Below are 25678 nucleotides of genomic sequence, written 5' to 3'. Positions count from 1 at the left end.
TACAGGTCTTAACTACATGTATGTCACAACATATTATTTTACTGAAGCTCATCGCAGCCTCAATGTTTTAACACTGAGAAGGACCTATAATCGGCCCTTCGTTTCCGGTTTCCTTCAGGCATACGTTTCCCATGTATGAGTCAAAATGTTCAACACCAAATGTTCTAGACTGCAAATGAAGTAAAATCGGCAAACCCTCACGTATGTATTGAATCCCTTCATGCAATTTGGTTTTACTGATGTAAAATGTCGACCTAAGTTCTGGAGGCAAGTGGGGACTACGTCATTGGTCCATCCATCCATTTTTCAAACAGCATATTCTACAGATTCACAGGAGGCTGGGGTCCATCCCAGGACCAAGCAATTAAAAGTATTTAGTCAATGATGAATGATTGACAGCCTAGATGCAACAAGCCTGCTACTTCAAAAAAATAATTATGTGGGCATATGATTTACAAATGATATGATATGATAAATGTGGGGTGATGGTGTTGCTGTGCATTGATAAAAAAAGAGTCTATTGACAAAACCTGAAAAAAAATCTAAATCGGCTTAATTTAGTGTCTTACTGTATGCAATACGTAAAAAAACCCAACATTTGCCACACCAGACGGGCAGGGACGGGATCCTCTTGCAGAGTCAAAGCTTCTCAGATGTCAAAGCATTCAACCAGGGGTTTTCTCGCGCATGCGCAAGGGGCGGGAGACCGTCTCATCAGGGGAGGAAAAAAAAGAAGTTCACACACAAAGCCACGCCTGCGCGGTGCGCCTCTCATTACGAGAGCGAAGTTGCTGCATCTTTTTAGGAAGCTACATGCTTTTCTTTCGACACCCAAAAGGTCGCATGGTGTCAGGGACGCGCCTAGTCACGGGAACAGTCCGGAGCGCGTTCACGAGGTGCAAGATCGCGCTTTCAACAGTGAAGAGTATCTGTACAGCGTGTGCGGGGGATCCAGCCTAATGGTTTACATTGGGTCACAGCGACCAGTCAATGATTTGCGCCGGGTAATTTTGTGTGTGTTTTTCTCTTCTCTCGTCCGGCGTTTTTGTTTTTGCAAAGCTTTTTTTATTTTTTCCCCTTCATTTTTTTTGCACGGGAGAAACTGACATCGCAAACTCATCTGTATGAGAGGGGAGCAGGAGCTCACAGTATGGTCCGGGAAACCAGACATCTATGGGTGGGAAATTTACCCGAAAATGTGCGAGAGGAGAAAATCATTGAGCACTTCAAGAGGTGAGTGGAACCAGTAATGAACGATGTGCGCGCGTGTCTGTACATTTGTGTAATGTAACGACGAGTGCATGGCCAGCATCCCCCTCTCTCTCGCTCTCTCTCTCGCTCTCTCTCTGTCACATTTTTAGTGAAGTCTGGATGAAGCAGGAGGTTCCCCCCTGTAGCAAAGAGTCCCGTTTGGCAACTGTGCTGTCATGAGCGACAACGGTGCGCTGCATTTCAGCTGAGATACAAAAAACAACACACAAACGTCCCTAGCACGCGTCAACCCCCCCTCCGCCCCCTCCACTGCCACCCCGTTCGCGGACAGATGTATTTTTTGTTGTTGCCATTTTGACACGCTTACTATAACTTGTGGGCTGCAGCGGCAACTTTCGTGCCGCGCGGCTGCTCATTCCCGCCAGGTAACCCCGGGACCGCGCAGGAGCCCCGTGTGTTCACCTGGGGGGGCCGTGAGATAGAAAAGGCATTGTTTTTACATTGTGTGTGTGTTTTTCTACAACGCCAGCAGGCACGCGGTAAACAAACTTCAGGCTGCCCGGCGAGGTGCTCGCATCGTGCACTTCTTAGTCCGCATCTTGTTGGCACATCGGGGTGAAAAGTCTTGATCGCGGCGTGCGCGAGCCGACCGGGGACCCGGCGTTCCGCTCGGTTCGTTGGGTCAGCTCTTCCAGCAGACCGCCCCCCCCCCCCCCTCCACACACACACACACACACACACACACACACACACACACACACACACACACACGGAGGAGAGAGTCCGTCGGCACACGACGTACCTACTTATTATCAGCGTGCACTGGAGCTGCTGCAAGAAACCGGATCTATTTGTTTTCTATCTGCTGTGTCCTCCTCTAAATGGTACACGAGACAGTAAAAGCTTTTAAAAAAAAGAAGACAAGTGTGACGCGACATCCACGCTGCAACAACGTTGTTGCAAATTGAGGAGGAGGAGGAGGAGGAGGAGGAGGTGCTCCGCGTTAACTCGCATGCAACGTTGTAACGTTACAGTACTCGTGTTTACTTTGTGCGCGTATGAACACATCAAATGTGTGTGTGTGTGTGTGTGGGGGGGGTCTTCGCTACAATATTACCGCGTTTACCCCCCCCCCCAACACCTCCCCACAGCTGCTGACTTGCACAGCCCCGCAGCGTGATCTGATTATTTGAAAGAAAATCAGCCAACACATCGATATGATAATCTCGATCGATCTTTTTTGTGTGTATGCTGCATAACAAAACCACAATGCTTCATTTATGGGGCTTTCGGCTCTTTTGTTGTCATCCCCAGAGGGAGAGGAAAATGTAAATATGTCGTGTGTGTGTGTGTGTGTGTGTGTGTGTGTGTGTGTGTGTGTGTGTGTGTGTGTGTGTGTGTGTGTGTGTGTCTATCACGGTTGTCTGCGCGCCCTGGTCTCTCACTCTCTCACTCCCTCTCTCTCTCTCTTCGGCTGTCAAGGAAATAGCAGCCCTCCTCTCCGTCCATATGCCGTAGCCCAGACCTCTGAAAAACAGCAGTCTGCTTCTATACGATCGACGTTGCGTTCCTTAGTGTTGCTGTGTAGGCGGCGCCATATGGGACGAAGGCTGCCAAACTCACCAACATTAATCATAATAAATCATTTAAAAATGTAATATATATATATATATATATATATATATATATATATATATATATATATATATATATATATATATATATATATATATATATATATATCCAAATGATGATGCATATTCCCCCTGCTCTCTCTTGGTCTTGTTTTTTTCCAGAGGGATGGATGCAGTGGGTGAATTGCAAACATGGTCAGTGTCTCTGATTCATGCCGCCTCGCACAGTAATGGTCTACCTATATGCCTTTTTTGTTTACATAAGCGCGCTCTTATGTGCGTAACGTTATGTTTTTTTGTTTGGGGGTGGGGGGTTTGGGGGGGTGCAGCAGCATGTTAATGCCATAGCGGAGGTCTTCGGTGGGGGCGGGTGGATTTGGAGCCGCGGTGAGCGCGCCGCCTCGGCTGCAGCTGAACCCATGCAGAGGTAGTCTGAGTCTGCAGGTGCACGGCAGCCCCCGATGTGTGATGGAAGTCATTGAAGATGGGGGACGGGCAGAATGAGTAAGCAGTGTGAACAGCTTTTTCTAAAATGGCGTCGTCGGCGGCTGTTCAACGTTGGGAACTGGCGTTGCCAATAAATGTATGGGCCAACCCGACTGTCTCTGTCGGACAGCGAAAATACAGTCCCGAAAGGCGGGGTGAGGGAGGAGGAGGGGATCAACGGACAAAGATGATGGCAGGCTTTGTAACCCCAGACTGGGATCGCACATTTCACATCAGTTAATTCAACCATCTCTGAGCGAGAGAATGATTCAGGAAACAATGGGACGCTTACCTTCCTGTAATAATACATACAACAATAAACCTTTTTAGCAGTTTTTTTTTGTTGTTGAGGGAGGGGAAAAAAAGGTTGAATGATGTTATAAATGCAAAATGTAAGACCTTTATAATAGTGCAACAGAAGAAGCTATATAGACATGCATAATGCATTTTGAATTTGAATTGATTTTTTTTTCCAAACCAACACAAAGCAAATCAGGAAATGTCACGTCTCTTTTTTTCTGCTTCTGTCCAAACCTCATCTGTGCGCTTTTCAGTAGCTATTATATTACGAGCACACCTCCTCCTGTAGACAACATGCTAATGTCAAAAAAGATATACATTTACTGACGCACAATGTGCCAGTTGCTGGGTTACTGTTGCCTTGAAGGAAGAAAGTACCACAGTGCAGCAATGAAGGGAGTACACACGCACAGACGGTATTACATTTTGAAAAAAAGGTGTCATCGTTTAGCATTATTTTTTATGTGAATTAAACGGTACACTTTGCAAATGCATAAACCCTGAAGCCCCGTCATTGCAGTTGAAAACCTGGTGATCACCTTGTGTTTTCCGCTGTGTTCTCTGCAGGTATGGACGCGTGGAGAGTGTCAAGGTCTTGCCCAAGCGGGGTTCAGAAGGTGGAGTCGCAGCCTTTGTGGATTTTGTGGACATTAAAAGTGCTCAGAAGGCTCATAATGCTATCAACAAGATGGGGGACAGAGACCTGCGCACAGATTACAATGAACCGGGCACAATTCCTACTGCAGCGAGAGGGCTGGACGATAGTCTGTCCTTAGGCTCTCGTGGCCGGGATGTATCAGGGTTCACAAGGGCGGCAGGGGGGACCGTGTATGGGCCCCCCACGTCGCTCCACAGCAGAGATGGACGCTATGAACGCAGACTAGACGGGTAAGTGGACAAAGTTTCTCTGAAGACAGGGGGAAACCGTGGTTTCTTACACCTTGCCTCCAAGCATCTTTCCACCATCTATTCATTTACTTGTTTAGCGCGGGGGAGGGGCGCTCTCGGGTCGACACAGATACATTCTATAAGTGATGAAAGCATGATTATACACAAATGCATCTATTACTTTCAGGAATAGCCAATAGTTTATTCCCTCTGGGAATATCTTTGCGATCTTAAAGCAACTCTGTGAGGTGGAAAGCACGGGGCAAAAAGATTGGATGTGGTAAAATTTCCCAGGATTATAGGAGACTGCTGGAGAGGGCGGTTGGTGGGGAGGGGAGGTGAGAAAAAGAGAGAGTGGTCCAGCAGCCGTCCCTGGGATTCCCCTAATCTGGAGTTACGCGCCCTGCTCGGTGGATTAATGTCGCTCTTTTTTCCTCCATGTAACAAAACAATCACACGTTATATGTAAAAAAACAAACAAAACAAAAACACCATTGTTTGGATTAGTCTAATTTGGTTTTCGATTATCGTTCCCGCCTCACGGAGGTGTTCACATCTCTTGCGGGCTGGAGTCACGAGGATAACCGACACAGGATATTTATCCCTCTCTGTTGGATTAACGCTGGCCAGACACTTAAAGGATAAGCTATCATGCTAAAGGTATGGGTTGCTTTCTTGGTTCTTTTGGTTTTTTTTTCCCGTTTTATTTGGGATCATGTTTAAAATCAGGGCATTACAAATTGAGTGCTGGGAGACCTCCACTGGTGATCCAACTAAGTACAGACAACAAAAACAGTGAGCAAGCAACTTTTTTTTTCCCTTGCCTCATTTTTGTGGGGATTATTTTTCCCCTTTCGATGAACGAGACATCAATCTAATGAGGACCAACACACGGACTATTGTTTGGATCGTACAATTCGAAGAAGAATGCTGGAAATTGAGACTGAAAAGTAGCCGCTGGAGTTAACCTGCCTCACGTCTGTGGATTACCCAGATTACCAAATCCTTTCCTGAACTTGGAACTATCATTTAAACATGGATACAAATGCACACAAAATCGGTAAACACAGTCACACCAATCGACGGCATTTTCCCATTGACTTGGGCTTTGATTTGGACTGCAAGAGGCACTTCCACTTGTCACGGAGACGGACAACAGACATAAACATCCACAAGCTTCAGAACTGTTATGAATGAATACAGTGCTACGGGGAAAAATCTGGATTACCGTTAAGAGACATGTTTTCACTCTTCATCTGTCACGGGCAAATTTGATTACTCCACAACGCTACTACGGTGCACTGTGTGCTGTCATGGCATGCCCAAGACTTCACAAACTGAAGATGCAAGACTTCATTTTTTTTCCACCTTCATTGCCGTTGGGGAATCAATTGTGCACTACCTTCTGAAGAGGGACTTATGGATATCATACATTCATTTTACTGGACTCATTCCCCGCCTCCTATACGTTTGGATGATTATATGAACTCAAATTGACATTTTTCAGCATACAAAACATCCCGCCCTGGATCCGTACACGACCAACTTTGTTTTTTCCATCGTTAAAACGGACACTCGTTAAGTACAAGATGTCCCTCGCCCTGAAGACGAGGATTACATTTTCTAATGTGAACAATTTTTCCTCCTTTTTTTTCCCCTCCTCTCCACTCAACATTTTTGCCCTTTTTTTCTGCTCACAAAGTTCTGTCTCCCTAGATTGTATTTGGAATAATAGGTCAAGTTACCACTCTCTCAAAAGGTTGGTATGTCCTGCCCTGTGTATTTTAGCTGTCCTCTCTAACCCCTAGTTTGAACCCCTGTCTCTCTCCATTTCCCCCACTAACCGAAGTAGCCGGTACATAGACTGCTATTACTGCCAGTCTGTCTATATGCCGAAATCTTAACTTTACCTTGTGTTGTTTTCCTTTGCTCTTCCTCTCACCTGACCCCACGTTCAGCTCCTGCCCCCACCCCTCTTTTTATTTGATAAAGCTGTCTTTAATATTAAAAAAAAGGACTGGGCTGTGGAAGATTCAAAAGATTTTAAGACTCAAAGATTCATAAAATATTTACAATATGTGCAGGGAAAAGTGGGGGCAGAGCGCCACAATAATAATACGAAAAAAATGATCTGAAATGTTTTTTCTAATGTTTAAATGGTGAGACAGAATGAAATAACTCCTAAATCAACCTTTTAGATTTCTTCGAATTCAAGCTTTGTCGAGTTCAATTTAGGAATTTTTCTTTGCCAGTATATTTTATGGTAAAAATGATCAGTTGATTGATAAGGATTATTTATTTTATTTAATTATTTTTTTTATCAAGCAAAAATACTAAACATTTGCATGATTTTTCATCATTTTGAATTAAATCCGTCCAAAACAGAATTTTAAATGTGGCTTTAGGCTTAGGAGGAAAAAAAACATTGAAAAAAATCATTTCATCAACCAAATGATTGATTGATTGAATTAATTAAAAAATAATAATCGTCATATTCATCAATAAAGAAAGCAATCATTAGTTCCAGCACCAGTATCTTTTGTTCCTGCCTCGCAGCTGCAGTTTTAAATTGTCCTCAGCTTCCTTTTTCTGGGACAAGAGAAGAATATGAATCCGGTATAAGCCGCCACAGGGTGCAGATTCTACATTTGATTCGTAAGCTCCTGAGAAATAAAACTAATTTAAGATTATTTTTGTAGAATTTCACTCTTACTAGTAAGTTGGCTATGCAGGTAGAGAGATTACAAGTCCCTGACTGGATTTTAATGTCACCATGTACAATAACACGATAATTACCGTGAGATGGTAGAAATTTCCCAACGGTCAGACTTTTCTCGAACGTTTATACTGTGCTATCTGTGCCTATTTAATTTCTGATTGTATTGAACTGATTGTATTGAACTGTTGAGGGGAACATTGCAAATCTATAAACGGGACTGATTCATGGCAGTGCCGTCTTTACAGGATTGTCGCTTCAGTTTGATAGAACCCCTTTAATTCACTGGATTACTCAAATAACTTCCAATTATTTGGTTAATACACTATTTTCCCCCTTAAATCTCTTCATATATATATATATATATATATATATATATATATATATATATATATATATATATATATATATATATATATATATATATATCCATCCATCCAACTGAGGCTCTGTGGTTTGCTTTAGCCTGCAAAGATTTTCAAGGTGCCCCACAGCTGCACAGTTTAACTCTTGGTTTGCACGACAGAAGGATATCTAACATTGAACTACGTATAAATAGTTATAATTTATATGCATGTATTGCTCTCACGCGAGTCTCCACATAAGATACCTTCTTAGCATGCTGCTGGAATGCGTCCATATAATTATGCTGTCCCCGTAATCCCAAAACAGTTGATGTGCTTAGCATGCACCGGAGCAGACTAATAATCAAACACTGATGGAAAATCTGATGAAAAAAATAAATAAAAAAAAGTCCAACTGAATTATTTTAAGCTTCATGAATAATGTAGAACCTGTTTTGTGTAAAGTGAAATTGAAGTGAAATTGAAGGCTATCTATTGAGCAGTGAGCCTGCGCCACCAAATTAGCATTTTTGGGAGCATCTAGGGGTCAAGGTAATCCATCAATTTCACTGCAGACATCGTTATACCATAGATGTTATTCATGAATCCAGCAGACGGATGATTAAATCAAATAAGATGAAACAGAATTTGCCCCTGACCCGCTGTACTTTACGTATAGTGCAGTGAAATACAGACATCGTGCTGCTCCTTCAACCAATTTATCCTCAGCATCCAGTCGACTATGTGCACAGCATGCAGTCTTTTGTTCTCACGCCTTATGGCAAAGGCCTTTTGTTGGAAAGACTTCCATTTCTAACCTAATACATTCAAGTTGTTTGTGTCTATAGGTTACATATATTCCATTGTTTTATACGGATTGGCCACGTCACACAAGTGTTCAATTATTGCAGTCAATAATAGTCATTGAGATTTGCTGTGTAGCTAAATAGTGTGTCCTCGAAAGGGTTAAAAAGAAACGTGACAAAGGGTTAAGCTTAGCGGATAAATGCAGTCCATCAAAGTCTTCTCAAAGGCTTGTGAATATGAGTAACACATTCTCAGCCAGTTGTAAAGGTCAGGTTGGGCATTTTAGGAAACTCATCTTATGGATCATTTACCAAAGTGCCTTTCAAGACATCACAGGGCATCAGTGGTGCAGAGGAAGATGCTGGAGTAATATATCTTCACAGAACAGCCAGCAGCCTCCTGTTCGCCCCTTGTACAACCCACAGTACATGGTTTCTAAAGCTCAGGCCGGGACCCGTTTCCCCCCATCAGCTGGTGATTTCTTACACCACCCAAAGCAATTTGACACAGCTCTCGTGAAAAGAAAACACTACACATCTTTTAAAGGTTGGAGCACAAAACGGGTGGGAAATCATGAAACAAAAAAACACCACACCAGAAAGCCTGTAAAATGAATTACACATGTTTTCCTTGAAATTACAAACAAAAAGCATTGTGGCCCCATTTCCACAACCAAAGGATGCGGCTGACTTCTCTTTTAATGAGAAACACTTTCAGAAGTTTCTTCATCTTGCGAATGTCTTTGATTTAGACGTAGTGTTCTTTGTTGGCGTAGACGGTTAAGCAGCATGCAACCCAGCAGGCAAAACATTTGACGAGACGTATCCTAACACAGATGTAATCAACACATCTCTGATGGTCCAAATCAATCAAAAGATCCAAAAGGTTTGGATGCCCGCCTCAATTATCAGCAAGGAGACACGAGTCCAACAAGACGCTGCTGGGCACATATGGACGTGATTTCTGGTATTGACACGACATCCCATTACGTTTTACCCACGCCGAAAGCTTTGATTTCTACGATTAGACAATTTATTAAGAATTTAAAAACCCAACATTTGGAATTTGGTTTTGTATGGTTTGAAAGTAAGTTTTTCTATATATTATATAGAAAGGATTATATTGAAATTCACGTTCAAATACAGAAAATATTTATTTCTCCATATATATATATATATATATATATATATATATACATACATATATATATATATATATATATATATATATATATATATATATATATGTGTATGTATATATGTATATATATATAAATATATATACATATTTATTTATATATATATGTGTATATATATATATATATATATATGTGTGTGTGTGTGTGTATATGTATAATTTCATCACACACAATCTCAAATGTACTGCAGTGAAGGTTTTTTACCGTTTCGACAGTTGAGGTTTACCGTTCCGGCACCGTTTACCGTTTCAACATCCGGCACCGTCGTGACTCTTGATATTTATTCATTCTCTTGTTTGAATCGGACAAAGAATAAAATCATAGAAGGTTTGTAAGACTTGTTAAATCAAACCATAAACCGCCCTGCGTTGGAACATCGTGGCTAATTTGCTGATTATAATTTGATCTGAATTCAAACAGAGGTAATTGCTGTCCTGTCCCGCTCATTACTGGGAATTTGGTAATATGAATACTGTAATGACGCAGCAGTCGTATTACCAAATTAAATTCTGATTGCTTTATTCAGAAGGATGTTCGTGTCTGGGCAGAATGTCTTTAATAACACCTGTTTTTCTATGTGCATAAAAGTTGCTTTGAAGACTTTTTTTTCAAGAGAACAAGGTGGAGTTAAATTGTGTAACATTATAAAACAAAAGACTTGTTATACGTCTAAAACAAAGCCTCCCTGATAAACGATAAAACGTCTCAAACTTGTGTTTGTTGTAGTTACAAGACCAGAATGACTCGACAATCTATCAAGGCATGAATCTCTCTTTCTTTTTTTTTCTTCAAATACAGCTTTTTGCAAGTCACACATCCTGCAATAATACTTAGAATTACTCTCCAGATCTCTCTCCTTTTTTTTAAACACTAAATGCATGCCTTTTGCTAAAAAATCTTTTCCGGTCATACTCTGCTTTTAGTGCTTTTATCACAGTGTGTGCAGTTTACATGAGGGTATAGTTATACATCATCTCTTTGATGCTTTGAACTGACAAAACATTGACTTATAACACATTTCCGTTCAAAGTAGTAGTTTTAAACAGGTTTCTCCTGAAGGTGTTCACACAAAACTGACGGCATCTTTGTGGCAGACGGCTCTGATCCATTTCATCTTCAAGCCGTAGACGGTTCAGCCATGCTCAGCTGCCTCAACCACTTCATCAATTGAATCCTCTTGTAGTTCAGTCTGTAGGCGAAAAGAAGAACGATCCCTTTAGATTCTTAGAAACTTCCCTTCTCCAAACACTTAAGTGCCGTGTCTTCCCATGTGTCTAATTAAGTGAAAACCCACCAGAGACACCTGATGATTGTTTGCCCAGTGTGATGCTAGCAGCTGTCTTGAATGCAACCGTAACGCGATGCTCTGTCTCCCTGTTTGTTAGGACGGCTGAAAGCCGGGATCGGATCAGTGCCTACGGACATCACGAGCGTCCCGGTAACAGTTTTGAACGCCAGCGGCACTACGAAACAGACTATTATCGCGACGCGAGAGAGCGGACTCTGAGCACAGCTGGCAGCGGGTCCGGCACCTCTAGCGGAAGTGGCACGGTGGCGCCATCGGGAGTCAGTGGGACTATCGTCAGCGCTGTTGCCAGCACCACAGGAACGGGCGGACCGACGGGGGCCCCGCCGACAGGAAGCGGAGGATCTACATCCAGCGTGGTGGGCTTCTTCCGCTCCCACAGCAGGAGCCCGTGTCGCTTTGAGACGCCGGAGCCTCGTTACGAGTCTCGCACCAGAGAACCCTTTACTTTGGCCAGTGTGGTGCACAGGGACCTTTACAGGGAGGACAGGGGTCGGCGCGGGGAGCGGTCGTACCGCCACAGTCGCAGCCGGTCACCACACTCTACGCATTCGCGAAATCCATCTCCTCAGAGGCTGGCGAGTCAGGCGACTCGTCCGCCGCGCTCCCACAGTGGGTCAGGCTCGCATAGCCGCTCCTCCAGCTCAGACTCAGTCAGTAGTACCAGCAGCAGTACGAGTGGCAGGTGAGTGAAGCTGTCAAGATTTCTACCCTTGTGCGTGGCTGTTGTTTACCTTTGTGCATCCAAGTGTGTGCTGGACAGAGCACCGAGTACTTTAAGAAGGAAATCTGCACTCTCTGGTTGTAATCCTCCACTTCACAGAATCCAATCAGCCAATTATGAAGGGACACATCCAAATAACAGTGCTACTTCATGTGTGCATCGGCACTGTTAAGTTATGGCTCGTTTTGAAGGTTAAGTACCCACTATTCCAGTGGGAAGTTGACATACATTAGTCAACTAAAACTGACCATGCGATTGAAATTAACGGCCGTTTGCCTTCATTACATCGCCTGAAAGCACCAGGCTGCTGCAGTATGACCATACAGATGTTTTTTAGGCACATCAGTCTGCTCGGTTATAACCCGATATTCTGCATTTTTTTGGTTACCACGGCTGATCCCGGCCTCTTTTCCAATATTTTCCTTTTTTTTTTCAACAAAAGCAGCTTTGAAGCACATTGCAGTGTAAACCCTGCTGTGGAACATTAATTACTAAACTATGTAACCATGTACAAGGCCGCATTCATAGGAATGTATTGCTAAGATGGTGTGGTTATGATGGAACCATATAAACACCAAATCAATGTCTTGATTTTTCCATCAGCGACTGCTTTATGGAAAATAAAAAACTCCATCTGTCTTTGTGGGCAGGTTGGTGGTGATGTGTGTTCATGTCGTGGCGCTCTAAAGGAAAGCTTTCCGTTCTGCTGAGTGATGTAACTGAGAGAGAGTATCCAAATGTTTGGAGAATTTCATTGAAGAAGAAAAGGGAGAGGAAATATTTTTATACGGGTAAATGAATCAGGGTTTATTACAGAACGTCGTAATCTCTGCATGATGCCATCTTTTACGACTTGATGCAATTTCCTCAACGTGTACTGTATATCGGCTGTATTGAACTCTGCAACAGAGCTGTTGTACTTTTAAGTCAAAACGTTTTTTATAATAACGTTAACCATCAGTATATCATATCTCCTAATACCAGGTTGTGTTCGTTTCCTCAGCACATACTGTAACATGTATTTTTATTGTTTTCAAAAAGAACCATCTTACACGACAACATGGCCAAACTTCACGTTCATTTGACTGTTTTCCAGCATTTGAACACGCTGCTGTGCTCCACCCGGTAGGGGACACACATTGCATAGAATTTCCAATTCAAATTCTGTCAACCTTTTGAGCAGTGCTACGTGTGCAAATTTTGTTCCACCCGTTTTGTATGAGTGAACTTTGTACTTGTGAATCTTTCAAATGACAAATCTGCTTTTACAAGGTTGTTGACTGAGTAATTGATTGCTGGCTGGAGTCCGAATGTGTTTATTACCGCTATACTTTAGACTAAAGTCCGTCTGTCAGTTTTGTGATGCCCGTGGATCTAAAGCTTTGCTATATTTGTGTCACGGTTATTGTGAATGTAGATGTTAGGTTATTGTTGAGCAGTAATTGTTCAAGGAATGCCTAAATAACAAAAGGCTTAGATGATCAAGTGGGATTTGCAGTTTTAAAAACATTACCGTGTCCATCCATGAGATTTACTCCACTATATAACCCCCGCTCCCTCCAGTTTTATTTATTTTCTGGATAACCGCATCACCTTTTGGACACGGCAGAGTCGCCGGCTCTGAGTAGCGTGTAGCGACACATGTGGTTTTACGAGGAAGTGGTCTGTGGGGAATTTCAGGAGAAGGCTGGTATATTATTTTTTTCACTGCCTACCTCTGTGTATGTGTAATGGCTCCCCCCCTCCGTGAGATCCAGTTGGAACTGGAAATTTCTGGCCAGTGCTGGCTGCCTGCCCACTCCCACAGGCCAGCCTCCGTCAGCAGCACTTCCGGGAGTGTCTGAGCACAGGAGGAGAAAGTGAGAAGGAAACAAACATCAGAGGGCTTTGAACACTGAGACAGGCATGGGAACGGTTGTATTATAAAGGCGCCCAGGGCAGCCATGAATTTGTCAGTGATGTGCAAATCTTATTATACCGATGATGATGATGATGATAAATTGGGGAAAAAGGTGTTTTTCCTCCATTTTTAAACAGTAGGACAGATTCATTTTCAGTGCATTGATCTATTGTGTCAGTTTTCAACAAATATTATCCAATCTATGAACGATTTTTCAGAGACAGAGCATTATGCACTTAGTATAGCACTGCAGAAGAATATTTGTGTATACAATATACATATTACGAATTAGAACATTTTGGATTTTATTGAGGTAAAATTATAAATAAAGTCTTAATAATAATAATAATGAATAAATATCAATCCTAAGGCAAAAACCAGTTCCAGTAACAGAGAATGATGACAGCGTGCAACAACATCTAAGTCCATGTTTCTCTTTTGCTCCAGTGATTCTAGCAGTAGCTCAAGTGATGACTCCCCGGCACGTTCAGTGCAATCTGCTGCTGTTCCAGCACCCTCAGCACTTCCTTTATCCTCCCTTGACAAGGATGAACCACGTAAAAGCTTTGGCATCAAGGTCCAAAATCTTCCTGTGCGCTCTACAGGTTAGTCATAAGGTGCTCCCGTCTGCAACAACTAGCTTTTTTTAATGCAGAAATAGTAGTGCATTGTATTTCTGTTTATCCCTTCAAATAATAACAATTTATGAAAGACACTATATAGCATTTAATAGTGTGTTACATTTTCATTAAACATACGTAATACCTCATTTCACTGGTTTACTACAGATACGAGCCTGAAGGATGGTTTGTTCCATGAATTTAAGAAACATGGAAAAGTCACATCTGTACAAATCCACGGAGCTTCAGAGGAGCGCTACGGGCTTGTCTTTTTCCGTCAGCAAGAGGACCAAGAAAAAGCACTTGGAGCATCAAAGGGGAAGCTTTTTTTTGGCATGCAAATCGAGGTCACAGCCTGGAATGGGCCCGGTAAATTCTGATCTTTAACTGTATTGCAGCACAAACATGAAGCGACAAAACGCACAAGGTTCAAATGGGCATTTGCTGTATTTTTTTTCAGAGACTGAAAGTGAGAACGAGTTTCGGCCCTTGGATGAGAGGATAGATGAGTTCCATCCAAAGGCCACACGGACATTATTTATTGGGAACCTGGAGAAGTCCACGGCTTACCATGACCTGCTTAACATCTTTCAACGCTTTGGAGAAATAGTGGTAGGTTAATGCTGTGAAGTAATTGGAAATATCTCTATACAGGCAATGGTTACCATGCTGTGTAGTTTGAGATGATAATGCTTAATAAAAGCCTTTTTCTGTTTTCATTATTGTGCAAAGGACATTGACATTAAGAAGGTGAATGGAGCCCCACAGTATGCCTTTCTACAATACTGCGACATTGCCAGTGTCTGTAAGGCTATAAAGAAGATGGATGGAGAGTACCTTGGTAACAATAGATTAAAGGTGAGATTTATCACGTTAATTACATTTAGAATCTTGCCTTAACTACCACATTCTTGTCTTTCACGACCATACTAGTATTATTTATGAGCTTGATTTTTATAAACTGTTTTTTAAGTTTTGATATGGATCAAATATTTGCAATCTTTTTATTTTATCCTTCCTTTTTTTCAGCTGGGCTTTGGAAAGAGTATGCCTACAACGTGCGTTTGGTTGGATGGATTAGCTTCAAACACAACTGAGCAGTTTCTTACTCGTCATTTCTGCCGCTACGGACATGTTGTCAAGGTAAGTCTTTTTTCCACGCCCTTACAGTTGCACACTGTTTACTTTCTGGCAATATAAGACTCTATTTCCTTCTGTCTTGGGCAGGTTGTATTTGACAGAATGAAAGGAATGGCCCTTATCTTGTATAACAACATTGAATACGCACAAGCCGCCGTCAAAGACACAAAAGGTTGGAAGATAGGGGGCAGTAAAATCAAGGTAAGTGGGGGGAATAAAAATCTTCTCTTAAAATTTATGTAATGTTTTTTTTCTCGCAGTTCCTGACAATTGCAATTGACCTTTTTTCAGGTGGACTTTGCCAATCAGGAAAGTCAGATGGCGTTTTATCGTTCAATGCAGGCATCTGGGCAGGATATTCGAGACTTTTACGACATTCTCTCTGAAAGAAGGTTTGTGTAGTTTCCTTCAGGAATAATACTTTTAGCTAATTACTATCTAACGTTAAACATTATTCATGTCAATGAGTGAGAGATTAATAACTTGGTTTTTGGTTTTATTTCTTGGCAGGGATGATCGACGAACTCAATATGAGTTTCAAGCAGAAAGACAATATTACGAAAATGTACGAACACCAGGAACGTATACTGAAGATCCACGTCGCAAATTCCCTGCCAGAAGTCGGGAGTTCTACACAGAATGGGACCCATATCAAGCAGATTACTATGATCCACAATACTTTGAAGAACCCCGTGAATATCGAGAATTCAGAGCTGACCCATATGAGCAGGACATTCGCAAATACAGCTATTTGCAACGGGAACGTGAGAGAGAGAGGGAGCGCTTTGAAACGGATCGTGGCCGTGATCATGGACGGAGGACCATTGAGCGTAGCCAAAGCCCATCTCACATTGCTGCTCGTCGACCTGCCAGCCCTACTGCATCTCCTTCGCTCTCTGAGAGGATACCAAGCGATTCAGATCGTCGTGTTTGTTGCCGATCTTCTGAAAGAAGTGGTAGCTGCAGCTCAATCTCCCCACCCAGATTTGAAAAAGTTGAAAAGGCACGCACTGAAAGATATAATAAAACTGACAAACTTGAAAAGGATCGAGTCTTTGAAGTTGAAAGAGGGAATTTGGTTGAAAAGGAGAAGCGGGTTGGACGTAAAGATCGAGGGGACAAAGACAAAATTGAGAAGCAGAGGCTTAAGAAGCTAAAAGTAGCATCACCTATTATCCAAGCATGTGACATGGATCCGGAACCTGAACCCGAACCCGAACCTGAACCCGAACAAGATGCTAGCCCTGAGTCAGTCCTTCGAAGCAAAATCACTAAAATTCCAAAGGAAGGCCTGAGCAAAGGCAGGTTAGATCTTCTGCCGTGTGTTGTGCAATTAACACGCGTGAAAGAAAAAGAAGGAAAATTGATTGGTCATCCTGTCCAAGAAAAAACAATACCGAGGGGTGGGAGTGACAGTCCTAGATGGTCATCACCTTCTGTTGACCAGAGGAGTCCTCCATTCTGCTCAGAACCATCAAAAAGTGATATTTCTAAGCATGTAAAGTTGCCTAGAGACAAACACATGCACAGTTTAGTGGAGGTTATTGACAAGGATGCTAAAATCAAATCCAAAAAACATGGGAAATCTGAAATTGGATTTGACAGTTGTATTTCTGTCGATATTGACCGTTTGGCAGCAAGGAAAAGGCGTTTTGAAGACTCTGGGAAAACTGATAGGCAGAAGAGAACTAGCGAGGAGAATGTTCTTAAACCTGGACTTCACAAACTATGGAACAATGCTAAAGAGACAGACTTGGATACGAATATTTCGATAAAAGGGATTCATAAAAAGGAGCACCATAAGGATAAATCTGTCAGGATTGTTTCAGTTATCAGTCCTAAAGATGGACAAGACTGTGAAATCAACTCTGTAAGCTTTTCTCTGGAGCACCAGTCACGGCTCAGGGAGCTGCCTGAAGATTCCACGGATGAGTTGGACTCTACCTACCTAAAAATGGATTTAACAGGATTAAGAAGTGAAAACAGCTCCAGTTTCACAAATATGTTAGATGATGGCAGCTTTAATTTGGATGAATTAAAAGAACAGAAACAGGTTTTGTCTGAAAATGAACAAGGGAAATGCAAGGACTCAAATGACACAGATGAGCACAATGTGCACATTGACCAGAACATTTGCACAAAAGAAGTTGAACAGAGTACCTGGCTCCGGCCCAAGCTTGCCGATCCTGATAATTTAGTCAAATTTAAAGACCCAGCAAGTATTGAGACTCATAACTTTGGGAAGGATTATATCATGCATGATGTTTCAAAATCAATTCCGGACATGGTCAATGATGACTTGTCTTGCAGTAAAAGAAAGAAAGTTGAGAATTTGGGCTTTGAAATAGTCACTGCAAAAAGAGAGCGCAACTTTCCAAGTTCCCAAAAGTTGAATGAAGACCTTTATCAGAGTATAACACCCTCAATAGGACATGGTCACTTTTGTGTAAATGAGGAAGATGAAACTGCCGAGATTTCTGTTTCAGTTACAAACAAAGACAGAAAATCTCCAACAAAAGATGAGAAATGTTCACACACAGAGTCATTAAAAAACTGTTTGGGACTAACACATTTTCAGTCTTCTGACACTGAGCTTCCAAAGCTGAAGACAACTTTGCTTGGCTGTGATGAGGAGTTAATGCACCGCTGGGAGAGAAGGATAAAGTCAGATTCACTTAGAATGGATATGACTTTCCCCAGTGATATTGCACAACACGAAACCATCCGCAAACGCCTTGGCCAAGATTTGGAACCTGGAGAAGTGCAGTCTGATTCAGATGAGGACGGAGAAAACAAACACATCTCTCCCAAGTCCAGTACTTCCTTGTCTTTTATTCTTCGGGAACGTGACGAGAGGATGACAGATCTGAAGCTTTCAGGATCATTGGAAAAGAACAAGTTTTATTCTTTTGCTTTAGATAAAACTATAACTCCTGATACCAAAGCACTCCTTGAAAGAGCAAAGACACTGTATTCATCCAGGGAAGATAATTGGTCCTTTCTCCCCTCACGTTTTCCAACCTCCCACAGCTGTTCAGATAAAGACAAGGTAGAGCTAGCACCTCGGCCTATTCCTTCTTGGTATATGAAAAAAAAGAAGATTCGTACTGACTCTGTCGAAAAGCTGCACGATAAAAAGGAGGAACTTAAGCCACAGGACCAAGAACGACGAGACCTGTTTGCCTCTCGCTTCTTGCACAGCTCAATATTTGAACAGGATTCCCGTCGTTTACAGCATCTTGAACGTAAAGACCAAGATTTGGAAACTCGAGTTAGTAGACCTTTTGCTAAGCCAGGTGCTACTGAGGCGTCGCCTGAATCTGGAGTAGGTGACATGCCACAAGAGCCCATAGTGCTTTTCCATAGTCGTTTTTTGGAGCTTCAACAACAAAAGGACAAAGACCATTCGCCACCTGATTCTGAGACTGATTCGTTAGTGGTAGAAATCAAAAGAGAAGAAGGGCAAAATAGTGATATTGTGCTGTCTGATAAGGAATCTGAGCCTGTAATGAAGGTTGATCACAAATCAGCTAGCCCCCCATTAACCATGTTAGTTTCCCCATTTGCTTTTCCCCCAAACGTAATGTCTTCACCAGAAAAGAAAGAATCTTTAATTCCTAACTTGGATCAACCTGAGTCATTTGTTAAAGAAGAAAAAGTAAAGCCAGTTTTTGAGCCATCGCCGTCACATATTTTCCCTCAGGAAGACTTCAAACCAGTTGCTCCTCAGCTAACTATAACCCTCCCAGTTGACCTTTTGGGGCCAGAAAATGAAATGGAAACAAAACCTGAGTTAATTGAATCCAACGCAAAAATTGGAGATGGTTTGGCAGTGGTACATAATCCTCCTGTCGAAGATAAGCCTCCCACTCTTGGTTCTTCCCTAAGTGGTTTAGAGAGAAAAAATGCAGAATTCACTTACTCTGACTATCCAAAGATTGATGAAAAAAATGAAATTATTAAGATGGAGCCTAAAATAGAAAGTCAGGAATCAAAACATTTTGAGGAATCTCAGAAAACTGAGACAGATACTGAGGCATGCATGCCAGAGCTAGAAGCTGAAATAAAACCATTACCAAATCGAAGACGACCCAAGAGTAAAAGGGCAAAACCAATGTCAGTATTACGTACTTCCCAACATTCCCAAATTGTTGCCACTGAAAAACCTGCAACACGAAAGAGTGAACGGATTGATAGAGAGAAACTCAAAAGGGCCTCATCTCCTCGGGCAGAAGTACCAAAAGCTTCTGTTGAGTCCAAAGCCACATCCAAGTCACCAATTCATGCATCAGATTTAGAGCAAAACCTTGAGTCTAGTTTGATCCATGGCAGAACACGTCGCAGGAATGTAAGATCAGTCTACGCCACACTACATGAAGATGATCCAGCTGGTAAAGAGGTAGTTGAGCCGGCACGCTCCATGCGCAAACGTGGTGCAGATAAAGATACAATACAGCAAGATGTTCCAATGCCACACACCAACGCAAGGCGAGGACGCCCACCTAAAAGAGGCATCAAGCGAGGTGAAGATGCATCGCCGGTGAAGGGTGATCAGCAGAAAATTATAGAAGAAGACACAGAGGTCAAAGAGACCTCCACCACTGTAGAGGTTATAAAAGCCTCTGAGGGATGGCGTTCACCCCGCACCCAGAAAGTACAACAAACACAAGGGACATCTCCTGCTCCAGTTAACAAGAAAGGTTGTAGAATAGACAAACAGTCTGGGAGCACTTCTGACCTAGCTGAACAAGCTGATCTGACAAGTCATGATGAGTCAATACTTGATCTTAAAACTGATTCTGAACTGTTTGTGAAGCTATCGGAAAAGGTGGAAAACGAAAGCTTACAAGTGCACAGGAGGGGAAAAGATTTAAAAGATTCAGGTGGAAAGAAATCTAGTGATGAGAATATTGAAAATGTAGACACCCCCTTCTCTGAGCGGAGACAACAGTCTGAAAAGAATGTTAAAATGAAAACACCAAGGCTGAAAAGAAATACAAAACAAGTCACTGAAGATAAATCACACACCTTAAAAAATCTTGAGATCCGTGTAAGTGTTGACGATGTAAAAGGTTTACTACGTTCAGGGGATGATGAGCTTGAGTCATTTGAAGCTCCCATCGTTACACAAACCAAAACAGTAATACAAAAGAATGAGGAAACAAATATTATAGGCTTTCTAAAAGAATCAGAAGAACTTAACACACAGGAAGAAGAAGACGACCTATCCGAGCCTGAACTTCCTGCTAATCCGGCAGCTCTCTTGGCACGGCAGATGGAACTAGAGCAGGCAGTTGAAAATATTGCCAAACTCACAGTTGAGCAACCTCCTCGACCATATAAGGAACCACCTTCAGAGCAACCTGCCACATTGCCTCCTGTCATAGTGGAGCCAGAAGCTGAGGTTGAGGAGAAGCGAGTTTATCCTGCAAGCGAAACTGAACTTGCGGCCGCTATTGATTCTATTACAGCTGAAGAAACATGTGCAGATACAGATGGTTTCACAGCTCCTCCTACTTACACTGGTCGTATCCCTAGCCCTGATTCATTGACATCTTCCTCCTCAAATGAAATTATGGATCCGGAAACACACATGGTGATCAACAATATTCTTGCTGCAGACTCAGATGATGGTCCTGTGACACCCACCCCAAAGGGGCTAATGGCGGAGACTAAGGCAGCTGAAAATACCTCTCCACTTGAAACACCCAAGAAAACGGGCAGAGTTAAAGCCAAAACTCTGAAGAAGCCGAGAAGTCGCAAAGGTGCAGCTAATAAGAAAGGGGATACTGTTGAACATGTTTCGCAACCAGAGCCCTCCCCAGTCAAGTTACCAGAATCAATCCCAGAAGATCCAGAAACCAACAATTCAAAAGCAGCCACTGTTACAACAGGGGCTACTGCAGCATCTTCCGTGGTCACTGCCGTTGCAACTTGTAGACGTGATGTTACAAGTGCTATAACTGTAGACACACCCAAAGAGGCAGAACAGCCTGAGGTTGAACAGCCTATACCCAAAGAATCTGCATTTCATTCAGGCACAAGCAACATATTCAGTAGTAAAAAGCATCCCCAAGCAGAAAAGCCATCTACCCCTACTCTTGCTCTTGCCCGCCCACAACCTGTATCTCACTTCAATGTACCCTTGCTCCGGCCTGCCAAAATTCCACTTTCGCCTGACTGGCCTCCTAGGACTGAAGAAAGTAGAATCTATGTTGCTCCTCCGTGTCACGTTACAGTGGTAACTCCTTCTCCACCTCAATCAATTGCACTTGGAACCTCTTCAACAAATCCCCCAATGCCTCCTGACACAAAGGCTTCAGATATTGACCCTAGTTCTAGTACCTTAAGAAAGATTCTAATGGAACCTAAATATGTTTCTGCACCAAACAGCAATTCTATACCTACCACTATGGTGACTTCTGCACTGTCCGATCCTTCACGGATGACAGAGAATGAAAATCCCTCAGATATAGTGGGTTCAAGACACCCCGAAGAGAGACCACCTTTACCCCCGCAGCCTATACACCATAAACCCTTTCCACTGACAGAGTCCCAACAGAACTGTGTCGAGAAGATCCAGCATACGGTTATTTCTCCTGCTACCTCAGTAATAAGTCGAATTCCAATGCCTTATGATACAGAGGAAACTCCACGAATTTCTCTCAGCAACCGCAGCATTGGTCTGTCTTTTCCCAAGCAAAAATTTAGAACAAACCCTAATGAGAATAATCGCTACCATGGCATGGATATTGTAGAAGATGCGACAAGAGGGCGCTCTGTTGTTGAGACCACTTCCTACAGTACAGGCAACAGTCCTGGCCTAAGGGTCAATACATCAGAGGGTGTTGTTGTTTTGAGTTATTCTGGTCAGAAAACCGAAGGACCTTATAGGATGAGAGCAAAAATTAGTCAAATTCCTCAAGCAAGTGCTGGTGATATAGAATTTCAGCAATCTGTGTCCAAATCTTCAATAAAGCAAGACCCACACATCACATCATCCCAGTCCCCTACCCCAAAAGTAACCCCGACACCCACAGCGTATGGGCACACAGGGGTTCTCTTGACAGGTCAGTCTTATAACACCCAACCTGTTATATCTAGTATGAAGCAAGAGAGTATTAGGTGTGACAAATCTGATGCCCCGTATCACACAGCATCTCAAGGTGGCGTTGTAAAGATGTACCAACAGCCAGTTAGTTCTCCTCAAGTCTTGATGTACAACCAAGCTGTGATACAGCAGCAGCATGGCAAGCGAGGACTGGCGTCTGAACCCCTACCCAAAAAGATGGACATTGGTAAAGCTGTTCAGCAGTCTAACCTTAGCCCAGTCATGAGTCCACACCACCCATCACTATCTGGAACCCGCATGAGCCCCAGCCCCAGCATGCCAACTGATCGTTCAGCTCTACACCTAAAGCAAGAACCCCATTCCCCACGAATAGCTGTCCACTCGCCTTCACACTTTGTCAAAGCCTGTCCCCCAAGCAGTTCTCCTCGAGGCACTTCTGTTGTTCTCGGTCACGGCATACCACCAATCTCTACATATCATTCTGGTATGCATCACCCGCACTCTGAACAGTCCTCCGTCATCATTCAACCTCACAGTGTCACTCAGGCAATGGCTCATGAAGCCAGAATGAACACCCCACCAATATCTGGGATAAACTATGGAAGGCGAGGTGACTCCCTGTCTTCTTCCCACCCAGGGCCTCCACAGCGGTCAAACACGCCTCAGCCTAATGTCATTCGAGATTTGGTACTGCAGTCCCATTCAAGTACACAGGGTTCACTATCCGGTAGTTGTGGCAGCAGTGTAAGTGAAGAAGACCCTAGACACTTTAACCAAGCCCTGAGTAGAACTTCTGTGCCCCAGCTCCAATCAGATGTCAGGATGATTCACAGTGATCACAGAGGGCTCCACCCAAGCATACGCATGGACCAGTACAGAGACATGCACCAGCGCATCCTCATGCACCAGCAATTGGGAGAGCAGGTCGCTGTAGAGACAAGACAGTCACGCACCTCAGACACTGGAATATCTTCAAGCAACATCTCTGGGCCTTCAAAGAGTCCTATAGTGGGAAAGACCATTGACCTTTCTGCAAAAGAATCTCTCAAACCACTAGAAGGAAAGCTGATACACGCACCTTCCAACGAAAGTAGAATCAGGGGAGTCCATGCATCTTCTCCGGTCTTGGTGTCTCCTCACCCGCTTGGGGTTCAGCTGATGCATCCAGGAGGTGCCGGCTCCTTTCCAGTATATCGGGACATCCGGGGCTTTCCATCCCAGTTTCCAGGGCATCCTTCATCGGGACACAACCTGGCGAACCAATGCATTACATCTTCACAGGTCACTTGATATGCTTTTGTTATTTACATATTCCAAGTATTTTAATATTTTATTATAATTGTATTTCATAGATCATATACACATACAAAATATGCATTACTCTTTTCATTTGTTATGTCCTTTACCAGGTCCCTCCGGAGCCTGAGCTGGGTCACAGGACTAAAATGTCTCAGTCACATGTGGGAGGAAGTGGTTCCAAACCTGAGAGTTCCCATCTCCGCCATCCTACCTCTACAGAACTCTCACACATTTCCAGAATATCACGGGATACAGTCTCCCCCTCATACCAGTCTCCCATGACGTCCCCTATGAGTCTTACTCATAAGCCAGATCTCGCTCTACAAGAAGGCCAAACAGCCTTTCTGCCAACACCTATGCCAGCAGTACCCCCATCAAGTTCTCTGCACTCTCGACCTGATGCTAAGTTGGAACATTCGGGACATCGTTCGGTTGACATGGTTCAACTCATGACGGTAGGAAGACAGATTGACCAGCAATGTCATCATATAAGAAATATGTTTTTAAGAGAATACCAAAGACGAAATAGGTTCAAACCCCTTTTTTTCTGTACAGAAATATCCTATTGTATGGCAAGGCCTGTTGGCGCTGAAGAATGACCAGGCTGCCGTCCAGTTGCACTTTGTTTCTGGTAATACCATACTTGCCCAGCGCTCCCTGCCGCCTACAGAGGGAGGTCCTCTCCTACGTATTGTCCAGAGGATGAGGCTTGAGGCTTCCCAGTTGGAGAGTGTGGCACGCAGAATGACTGTGAGTATTTTTGGTTTTGACTACCTCTGATTTGTTGGGTGCTTAAGTTTAGATGAACATATTGATCAAATAGAGATGTATCGCAGATGTATGGATTGTCAGCCTATAACCTGATTAACACTCTGTGGGATTTGCTTTTATGTTTACATTTATGAAAAAGACTTATCATTCATGGCAGGTGGAGAATGACTACTGTTTGCTACTGGCTCTACCCTGCGGTCGAGACCAAGAAGATGTCCTTGGTCAAACCCAAGCCTTGAAAAGTGGCTTCATCACTTACCTGCAAGCCAAACAGGCAGCTGGCATTATCAATGTGCCCAACCCTGGCTCTAATCAGGTCTGTAGTCTTTTTTAATTTTTCTTCTTCTTTTTAAATTGTGCCTTGTGTCAAAGTCCTTAAGGTTATGTCTAATCATGTTATTTTCATTTTTTGATTCGCAGCCAGCTTATGTGGTGCAGATTTTCCCGCCGTGTGAATTCTCAGAGAGCCACCTCTCACGCCTAGCCCCGGACCTTCTCAACAGCATCTCCAGCATTTCCCCTCACCTCATGATTGTCATTGCCTCTGTTTAAATACCTTCATTTTTCCTAAACAAGCCAACACCAGCCCATTTTGACTTGTTCAGTTTTGTAAACTGGAATTGCCTCATATTTTTATGAGTTTGACTTAATATATATATATATATATATATATATATATATATATATATATATATATATATATATATATATATATATATATATATAATTTAGCATGCACTCACCTTTTCTCCACCAAGTCCTTAAGTCCCTTCAAAAACTTTACCTCTACAGAGAAGGATCTGAAGGGTTGAACTGGATTTTTGATGATCATTTCTGATTTATCATTTTATTTTTGCCATTTTTGGAGGTGTTGTGCAGCCTTTTTCTAATTCATAGCGCCTATAAAGCTATGGATTGAGGCCTTCCTATGGGATATTTTTTACCTTCATAAAAGTGATTGTGATAATTTTTTTAAAGACAAACAATATGGGAAGTCATTGCACTATGTTAAGGAAAAAATTGTGAACTCTACAGATTTGAGTATAAAATGATACATGTTATGAAATTACTCTTGTGATCAGCAATGCAGGATAAAAAACCAATGCCTGGAAAATGATCACGGATCAAGGATCATTTCAGCCTGATCAATCATACTGCTTTTGCTCCTTCACCATCAACCAACTTCTACATCATTTCCGGACTCGACTCCATCCCGAAGTGTTCCCTACCCCAGGAACTCGTGAGGGGACTTCAGAGTTAC

General features: G+C 42.7%; 1 protein-coding gene across 3 annotated transcripts; it reads left to right on the top strand.

The window, feature by feature from the left end:
- Positions 1-829: 829 nt before the first annotated feature.
- On the top strand, positions 830-25038 carry spen (spen family transcriptional repressor). 3 transcript variants are annotated; one of them, XM_068597211.1, is made up of 15 exons: positions 830-1233; positions 4200-4520; positions 10971-11576; positions 13963-14120; positions 14304-14504; positions 14596-14747; positions 14868-14993; positions 15165-15278; positions 15363-15476; positions 15567-15667; positions 15786-23628; positions 23757-24101; positions 24202-24396; positions 24575-24733; positions 24838-25038. In XM_068597211.1, exons 1-15 carry the CDS (start codon positions 1151-1153, stop codon positions 24967-24969), a joined length of 10650 nt encoding a protein of 3549 aa, XP_068453312.1. In that variant the 5' UTR covers positions 830-1150; the 3' UTR covers positions 24970-25038. The 3 variants fall into 3 exon arrangements, with proteins under 3 accessions (XP_068453312.1, XP_068453311.1, XP_068453313.1); XM_068597210.1 differs by having other exon boundaries at positions 24557-24733; XM_068597212.1 differs by lacking the exons at positions 830-1233; positions 4200-4520 and adding an exon at positions 4525-6279 and having other exon boundaries at positions 24557-24733.
- Positions 25039-25678: the final 640 nt, after the last annotated feature.

The sequence above is a fragment of the Clinocottus analis genome, unplaced genomic scaffold (assembly GCF_023055335.1).
Source record: "Clinocottus analis isolate CAN_PGR_092001 unplaced genomic scaffold, fCliAna1.0.p SCAF_4, whole genome shotgun sequence".
Taxonomy (NCBI): domain Eukaryota; kingdom Metazoa; phylum Chordata; class Actinopteri; order Perciformes; family Cottidae; genus Clinocottus; species Clinocottus analis.
The sequence above is the reverse complement of the archived record's forward strand: the minus strand, read 5'-3'. Positions and strand labels throughout refer to the sequence as shown.

Bases quoted from the DNA above. Each gene is read 5' to 3' on its own strand.
- spen (XM_068597210.1), top strand. From the start codon at position 1,151: ATGGTCCGGGAAACCAGACATCTATGGGTGGGAAATTTACCCGAAAAT. The intron at 4,521-10,970 runs GTAAGTGGACAA...CCTGTTTGTTAG, and splicing joins TATGAACGCAGACTAGACGG to GACGGCTGAAAGCCGGGATC. The intron at 14,748-14,867 runs GTAGGTTAATGC...TATTGTGCAAAG, and splicing joins AACGCTTTGGAGAAATAGTG to GACATTGACATTAAGAAGGT.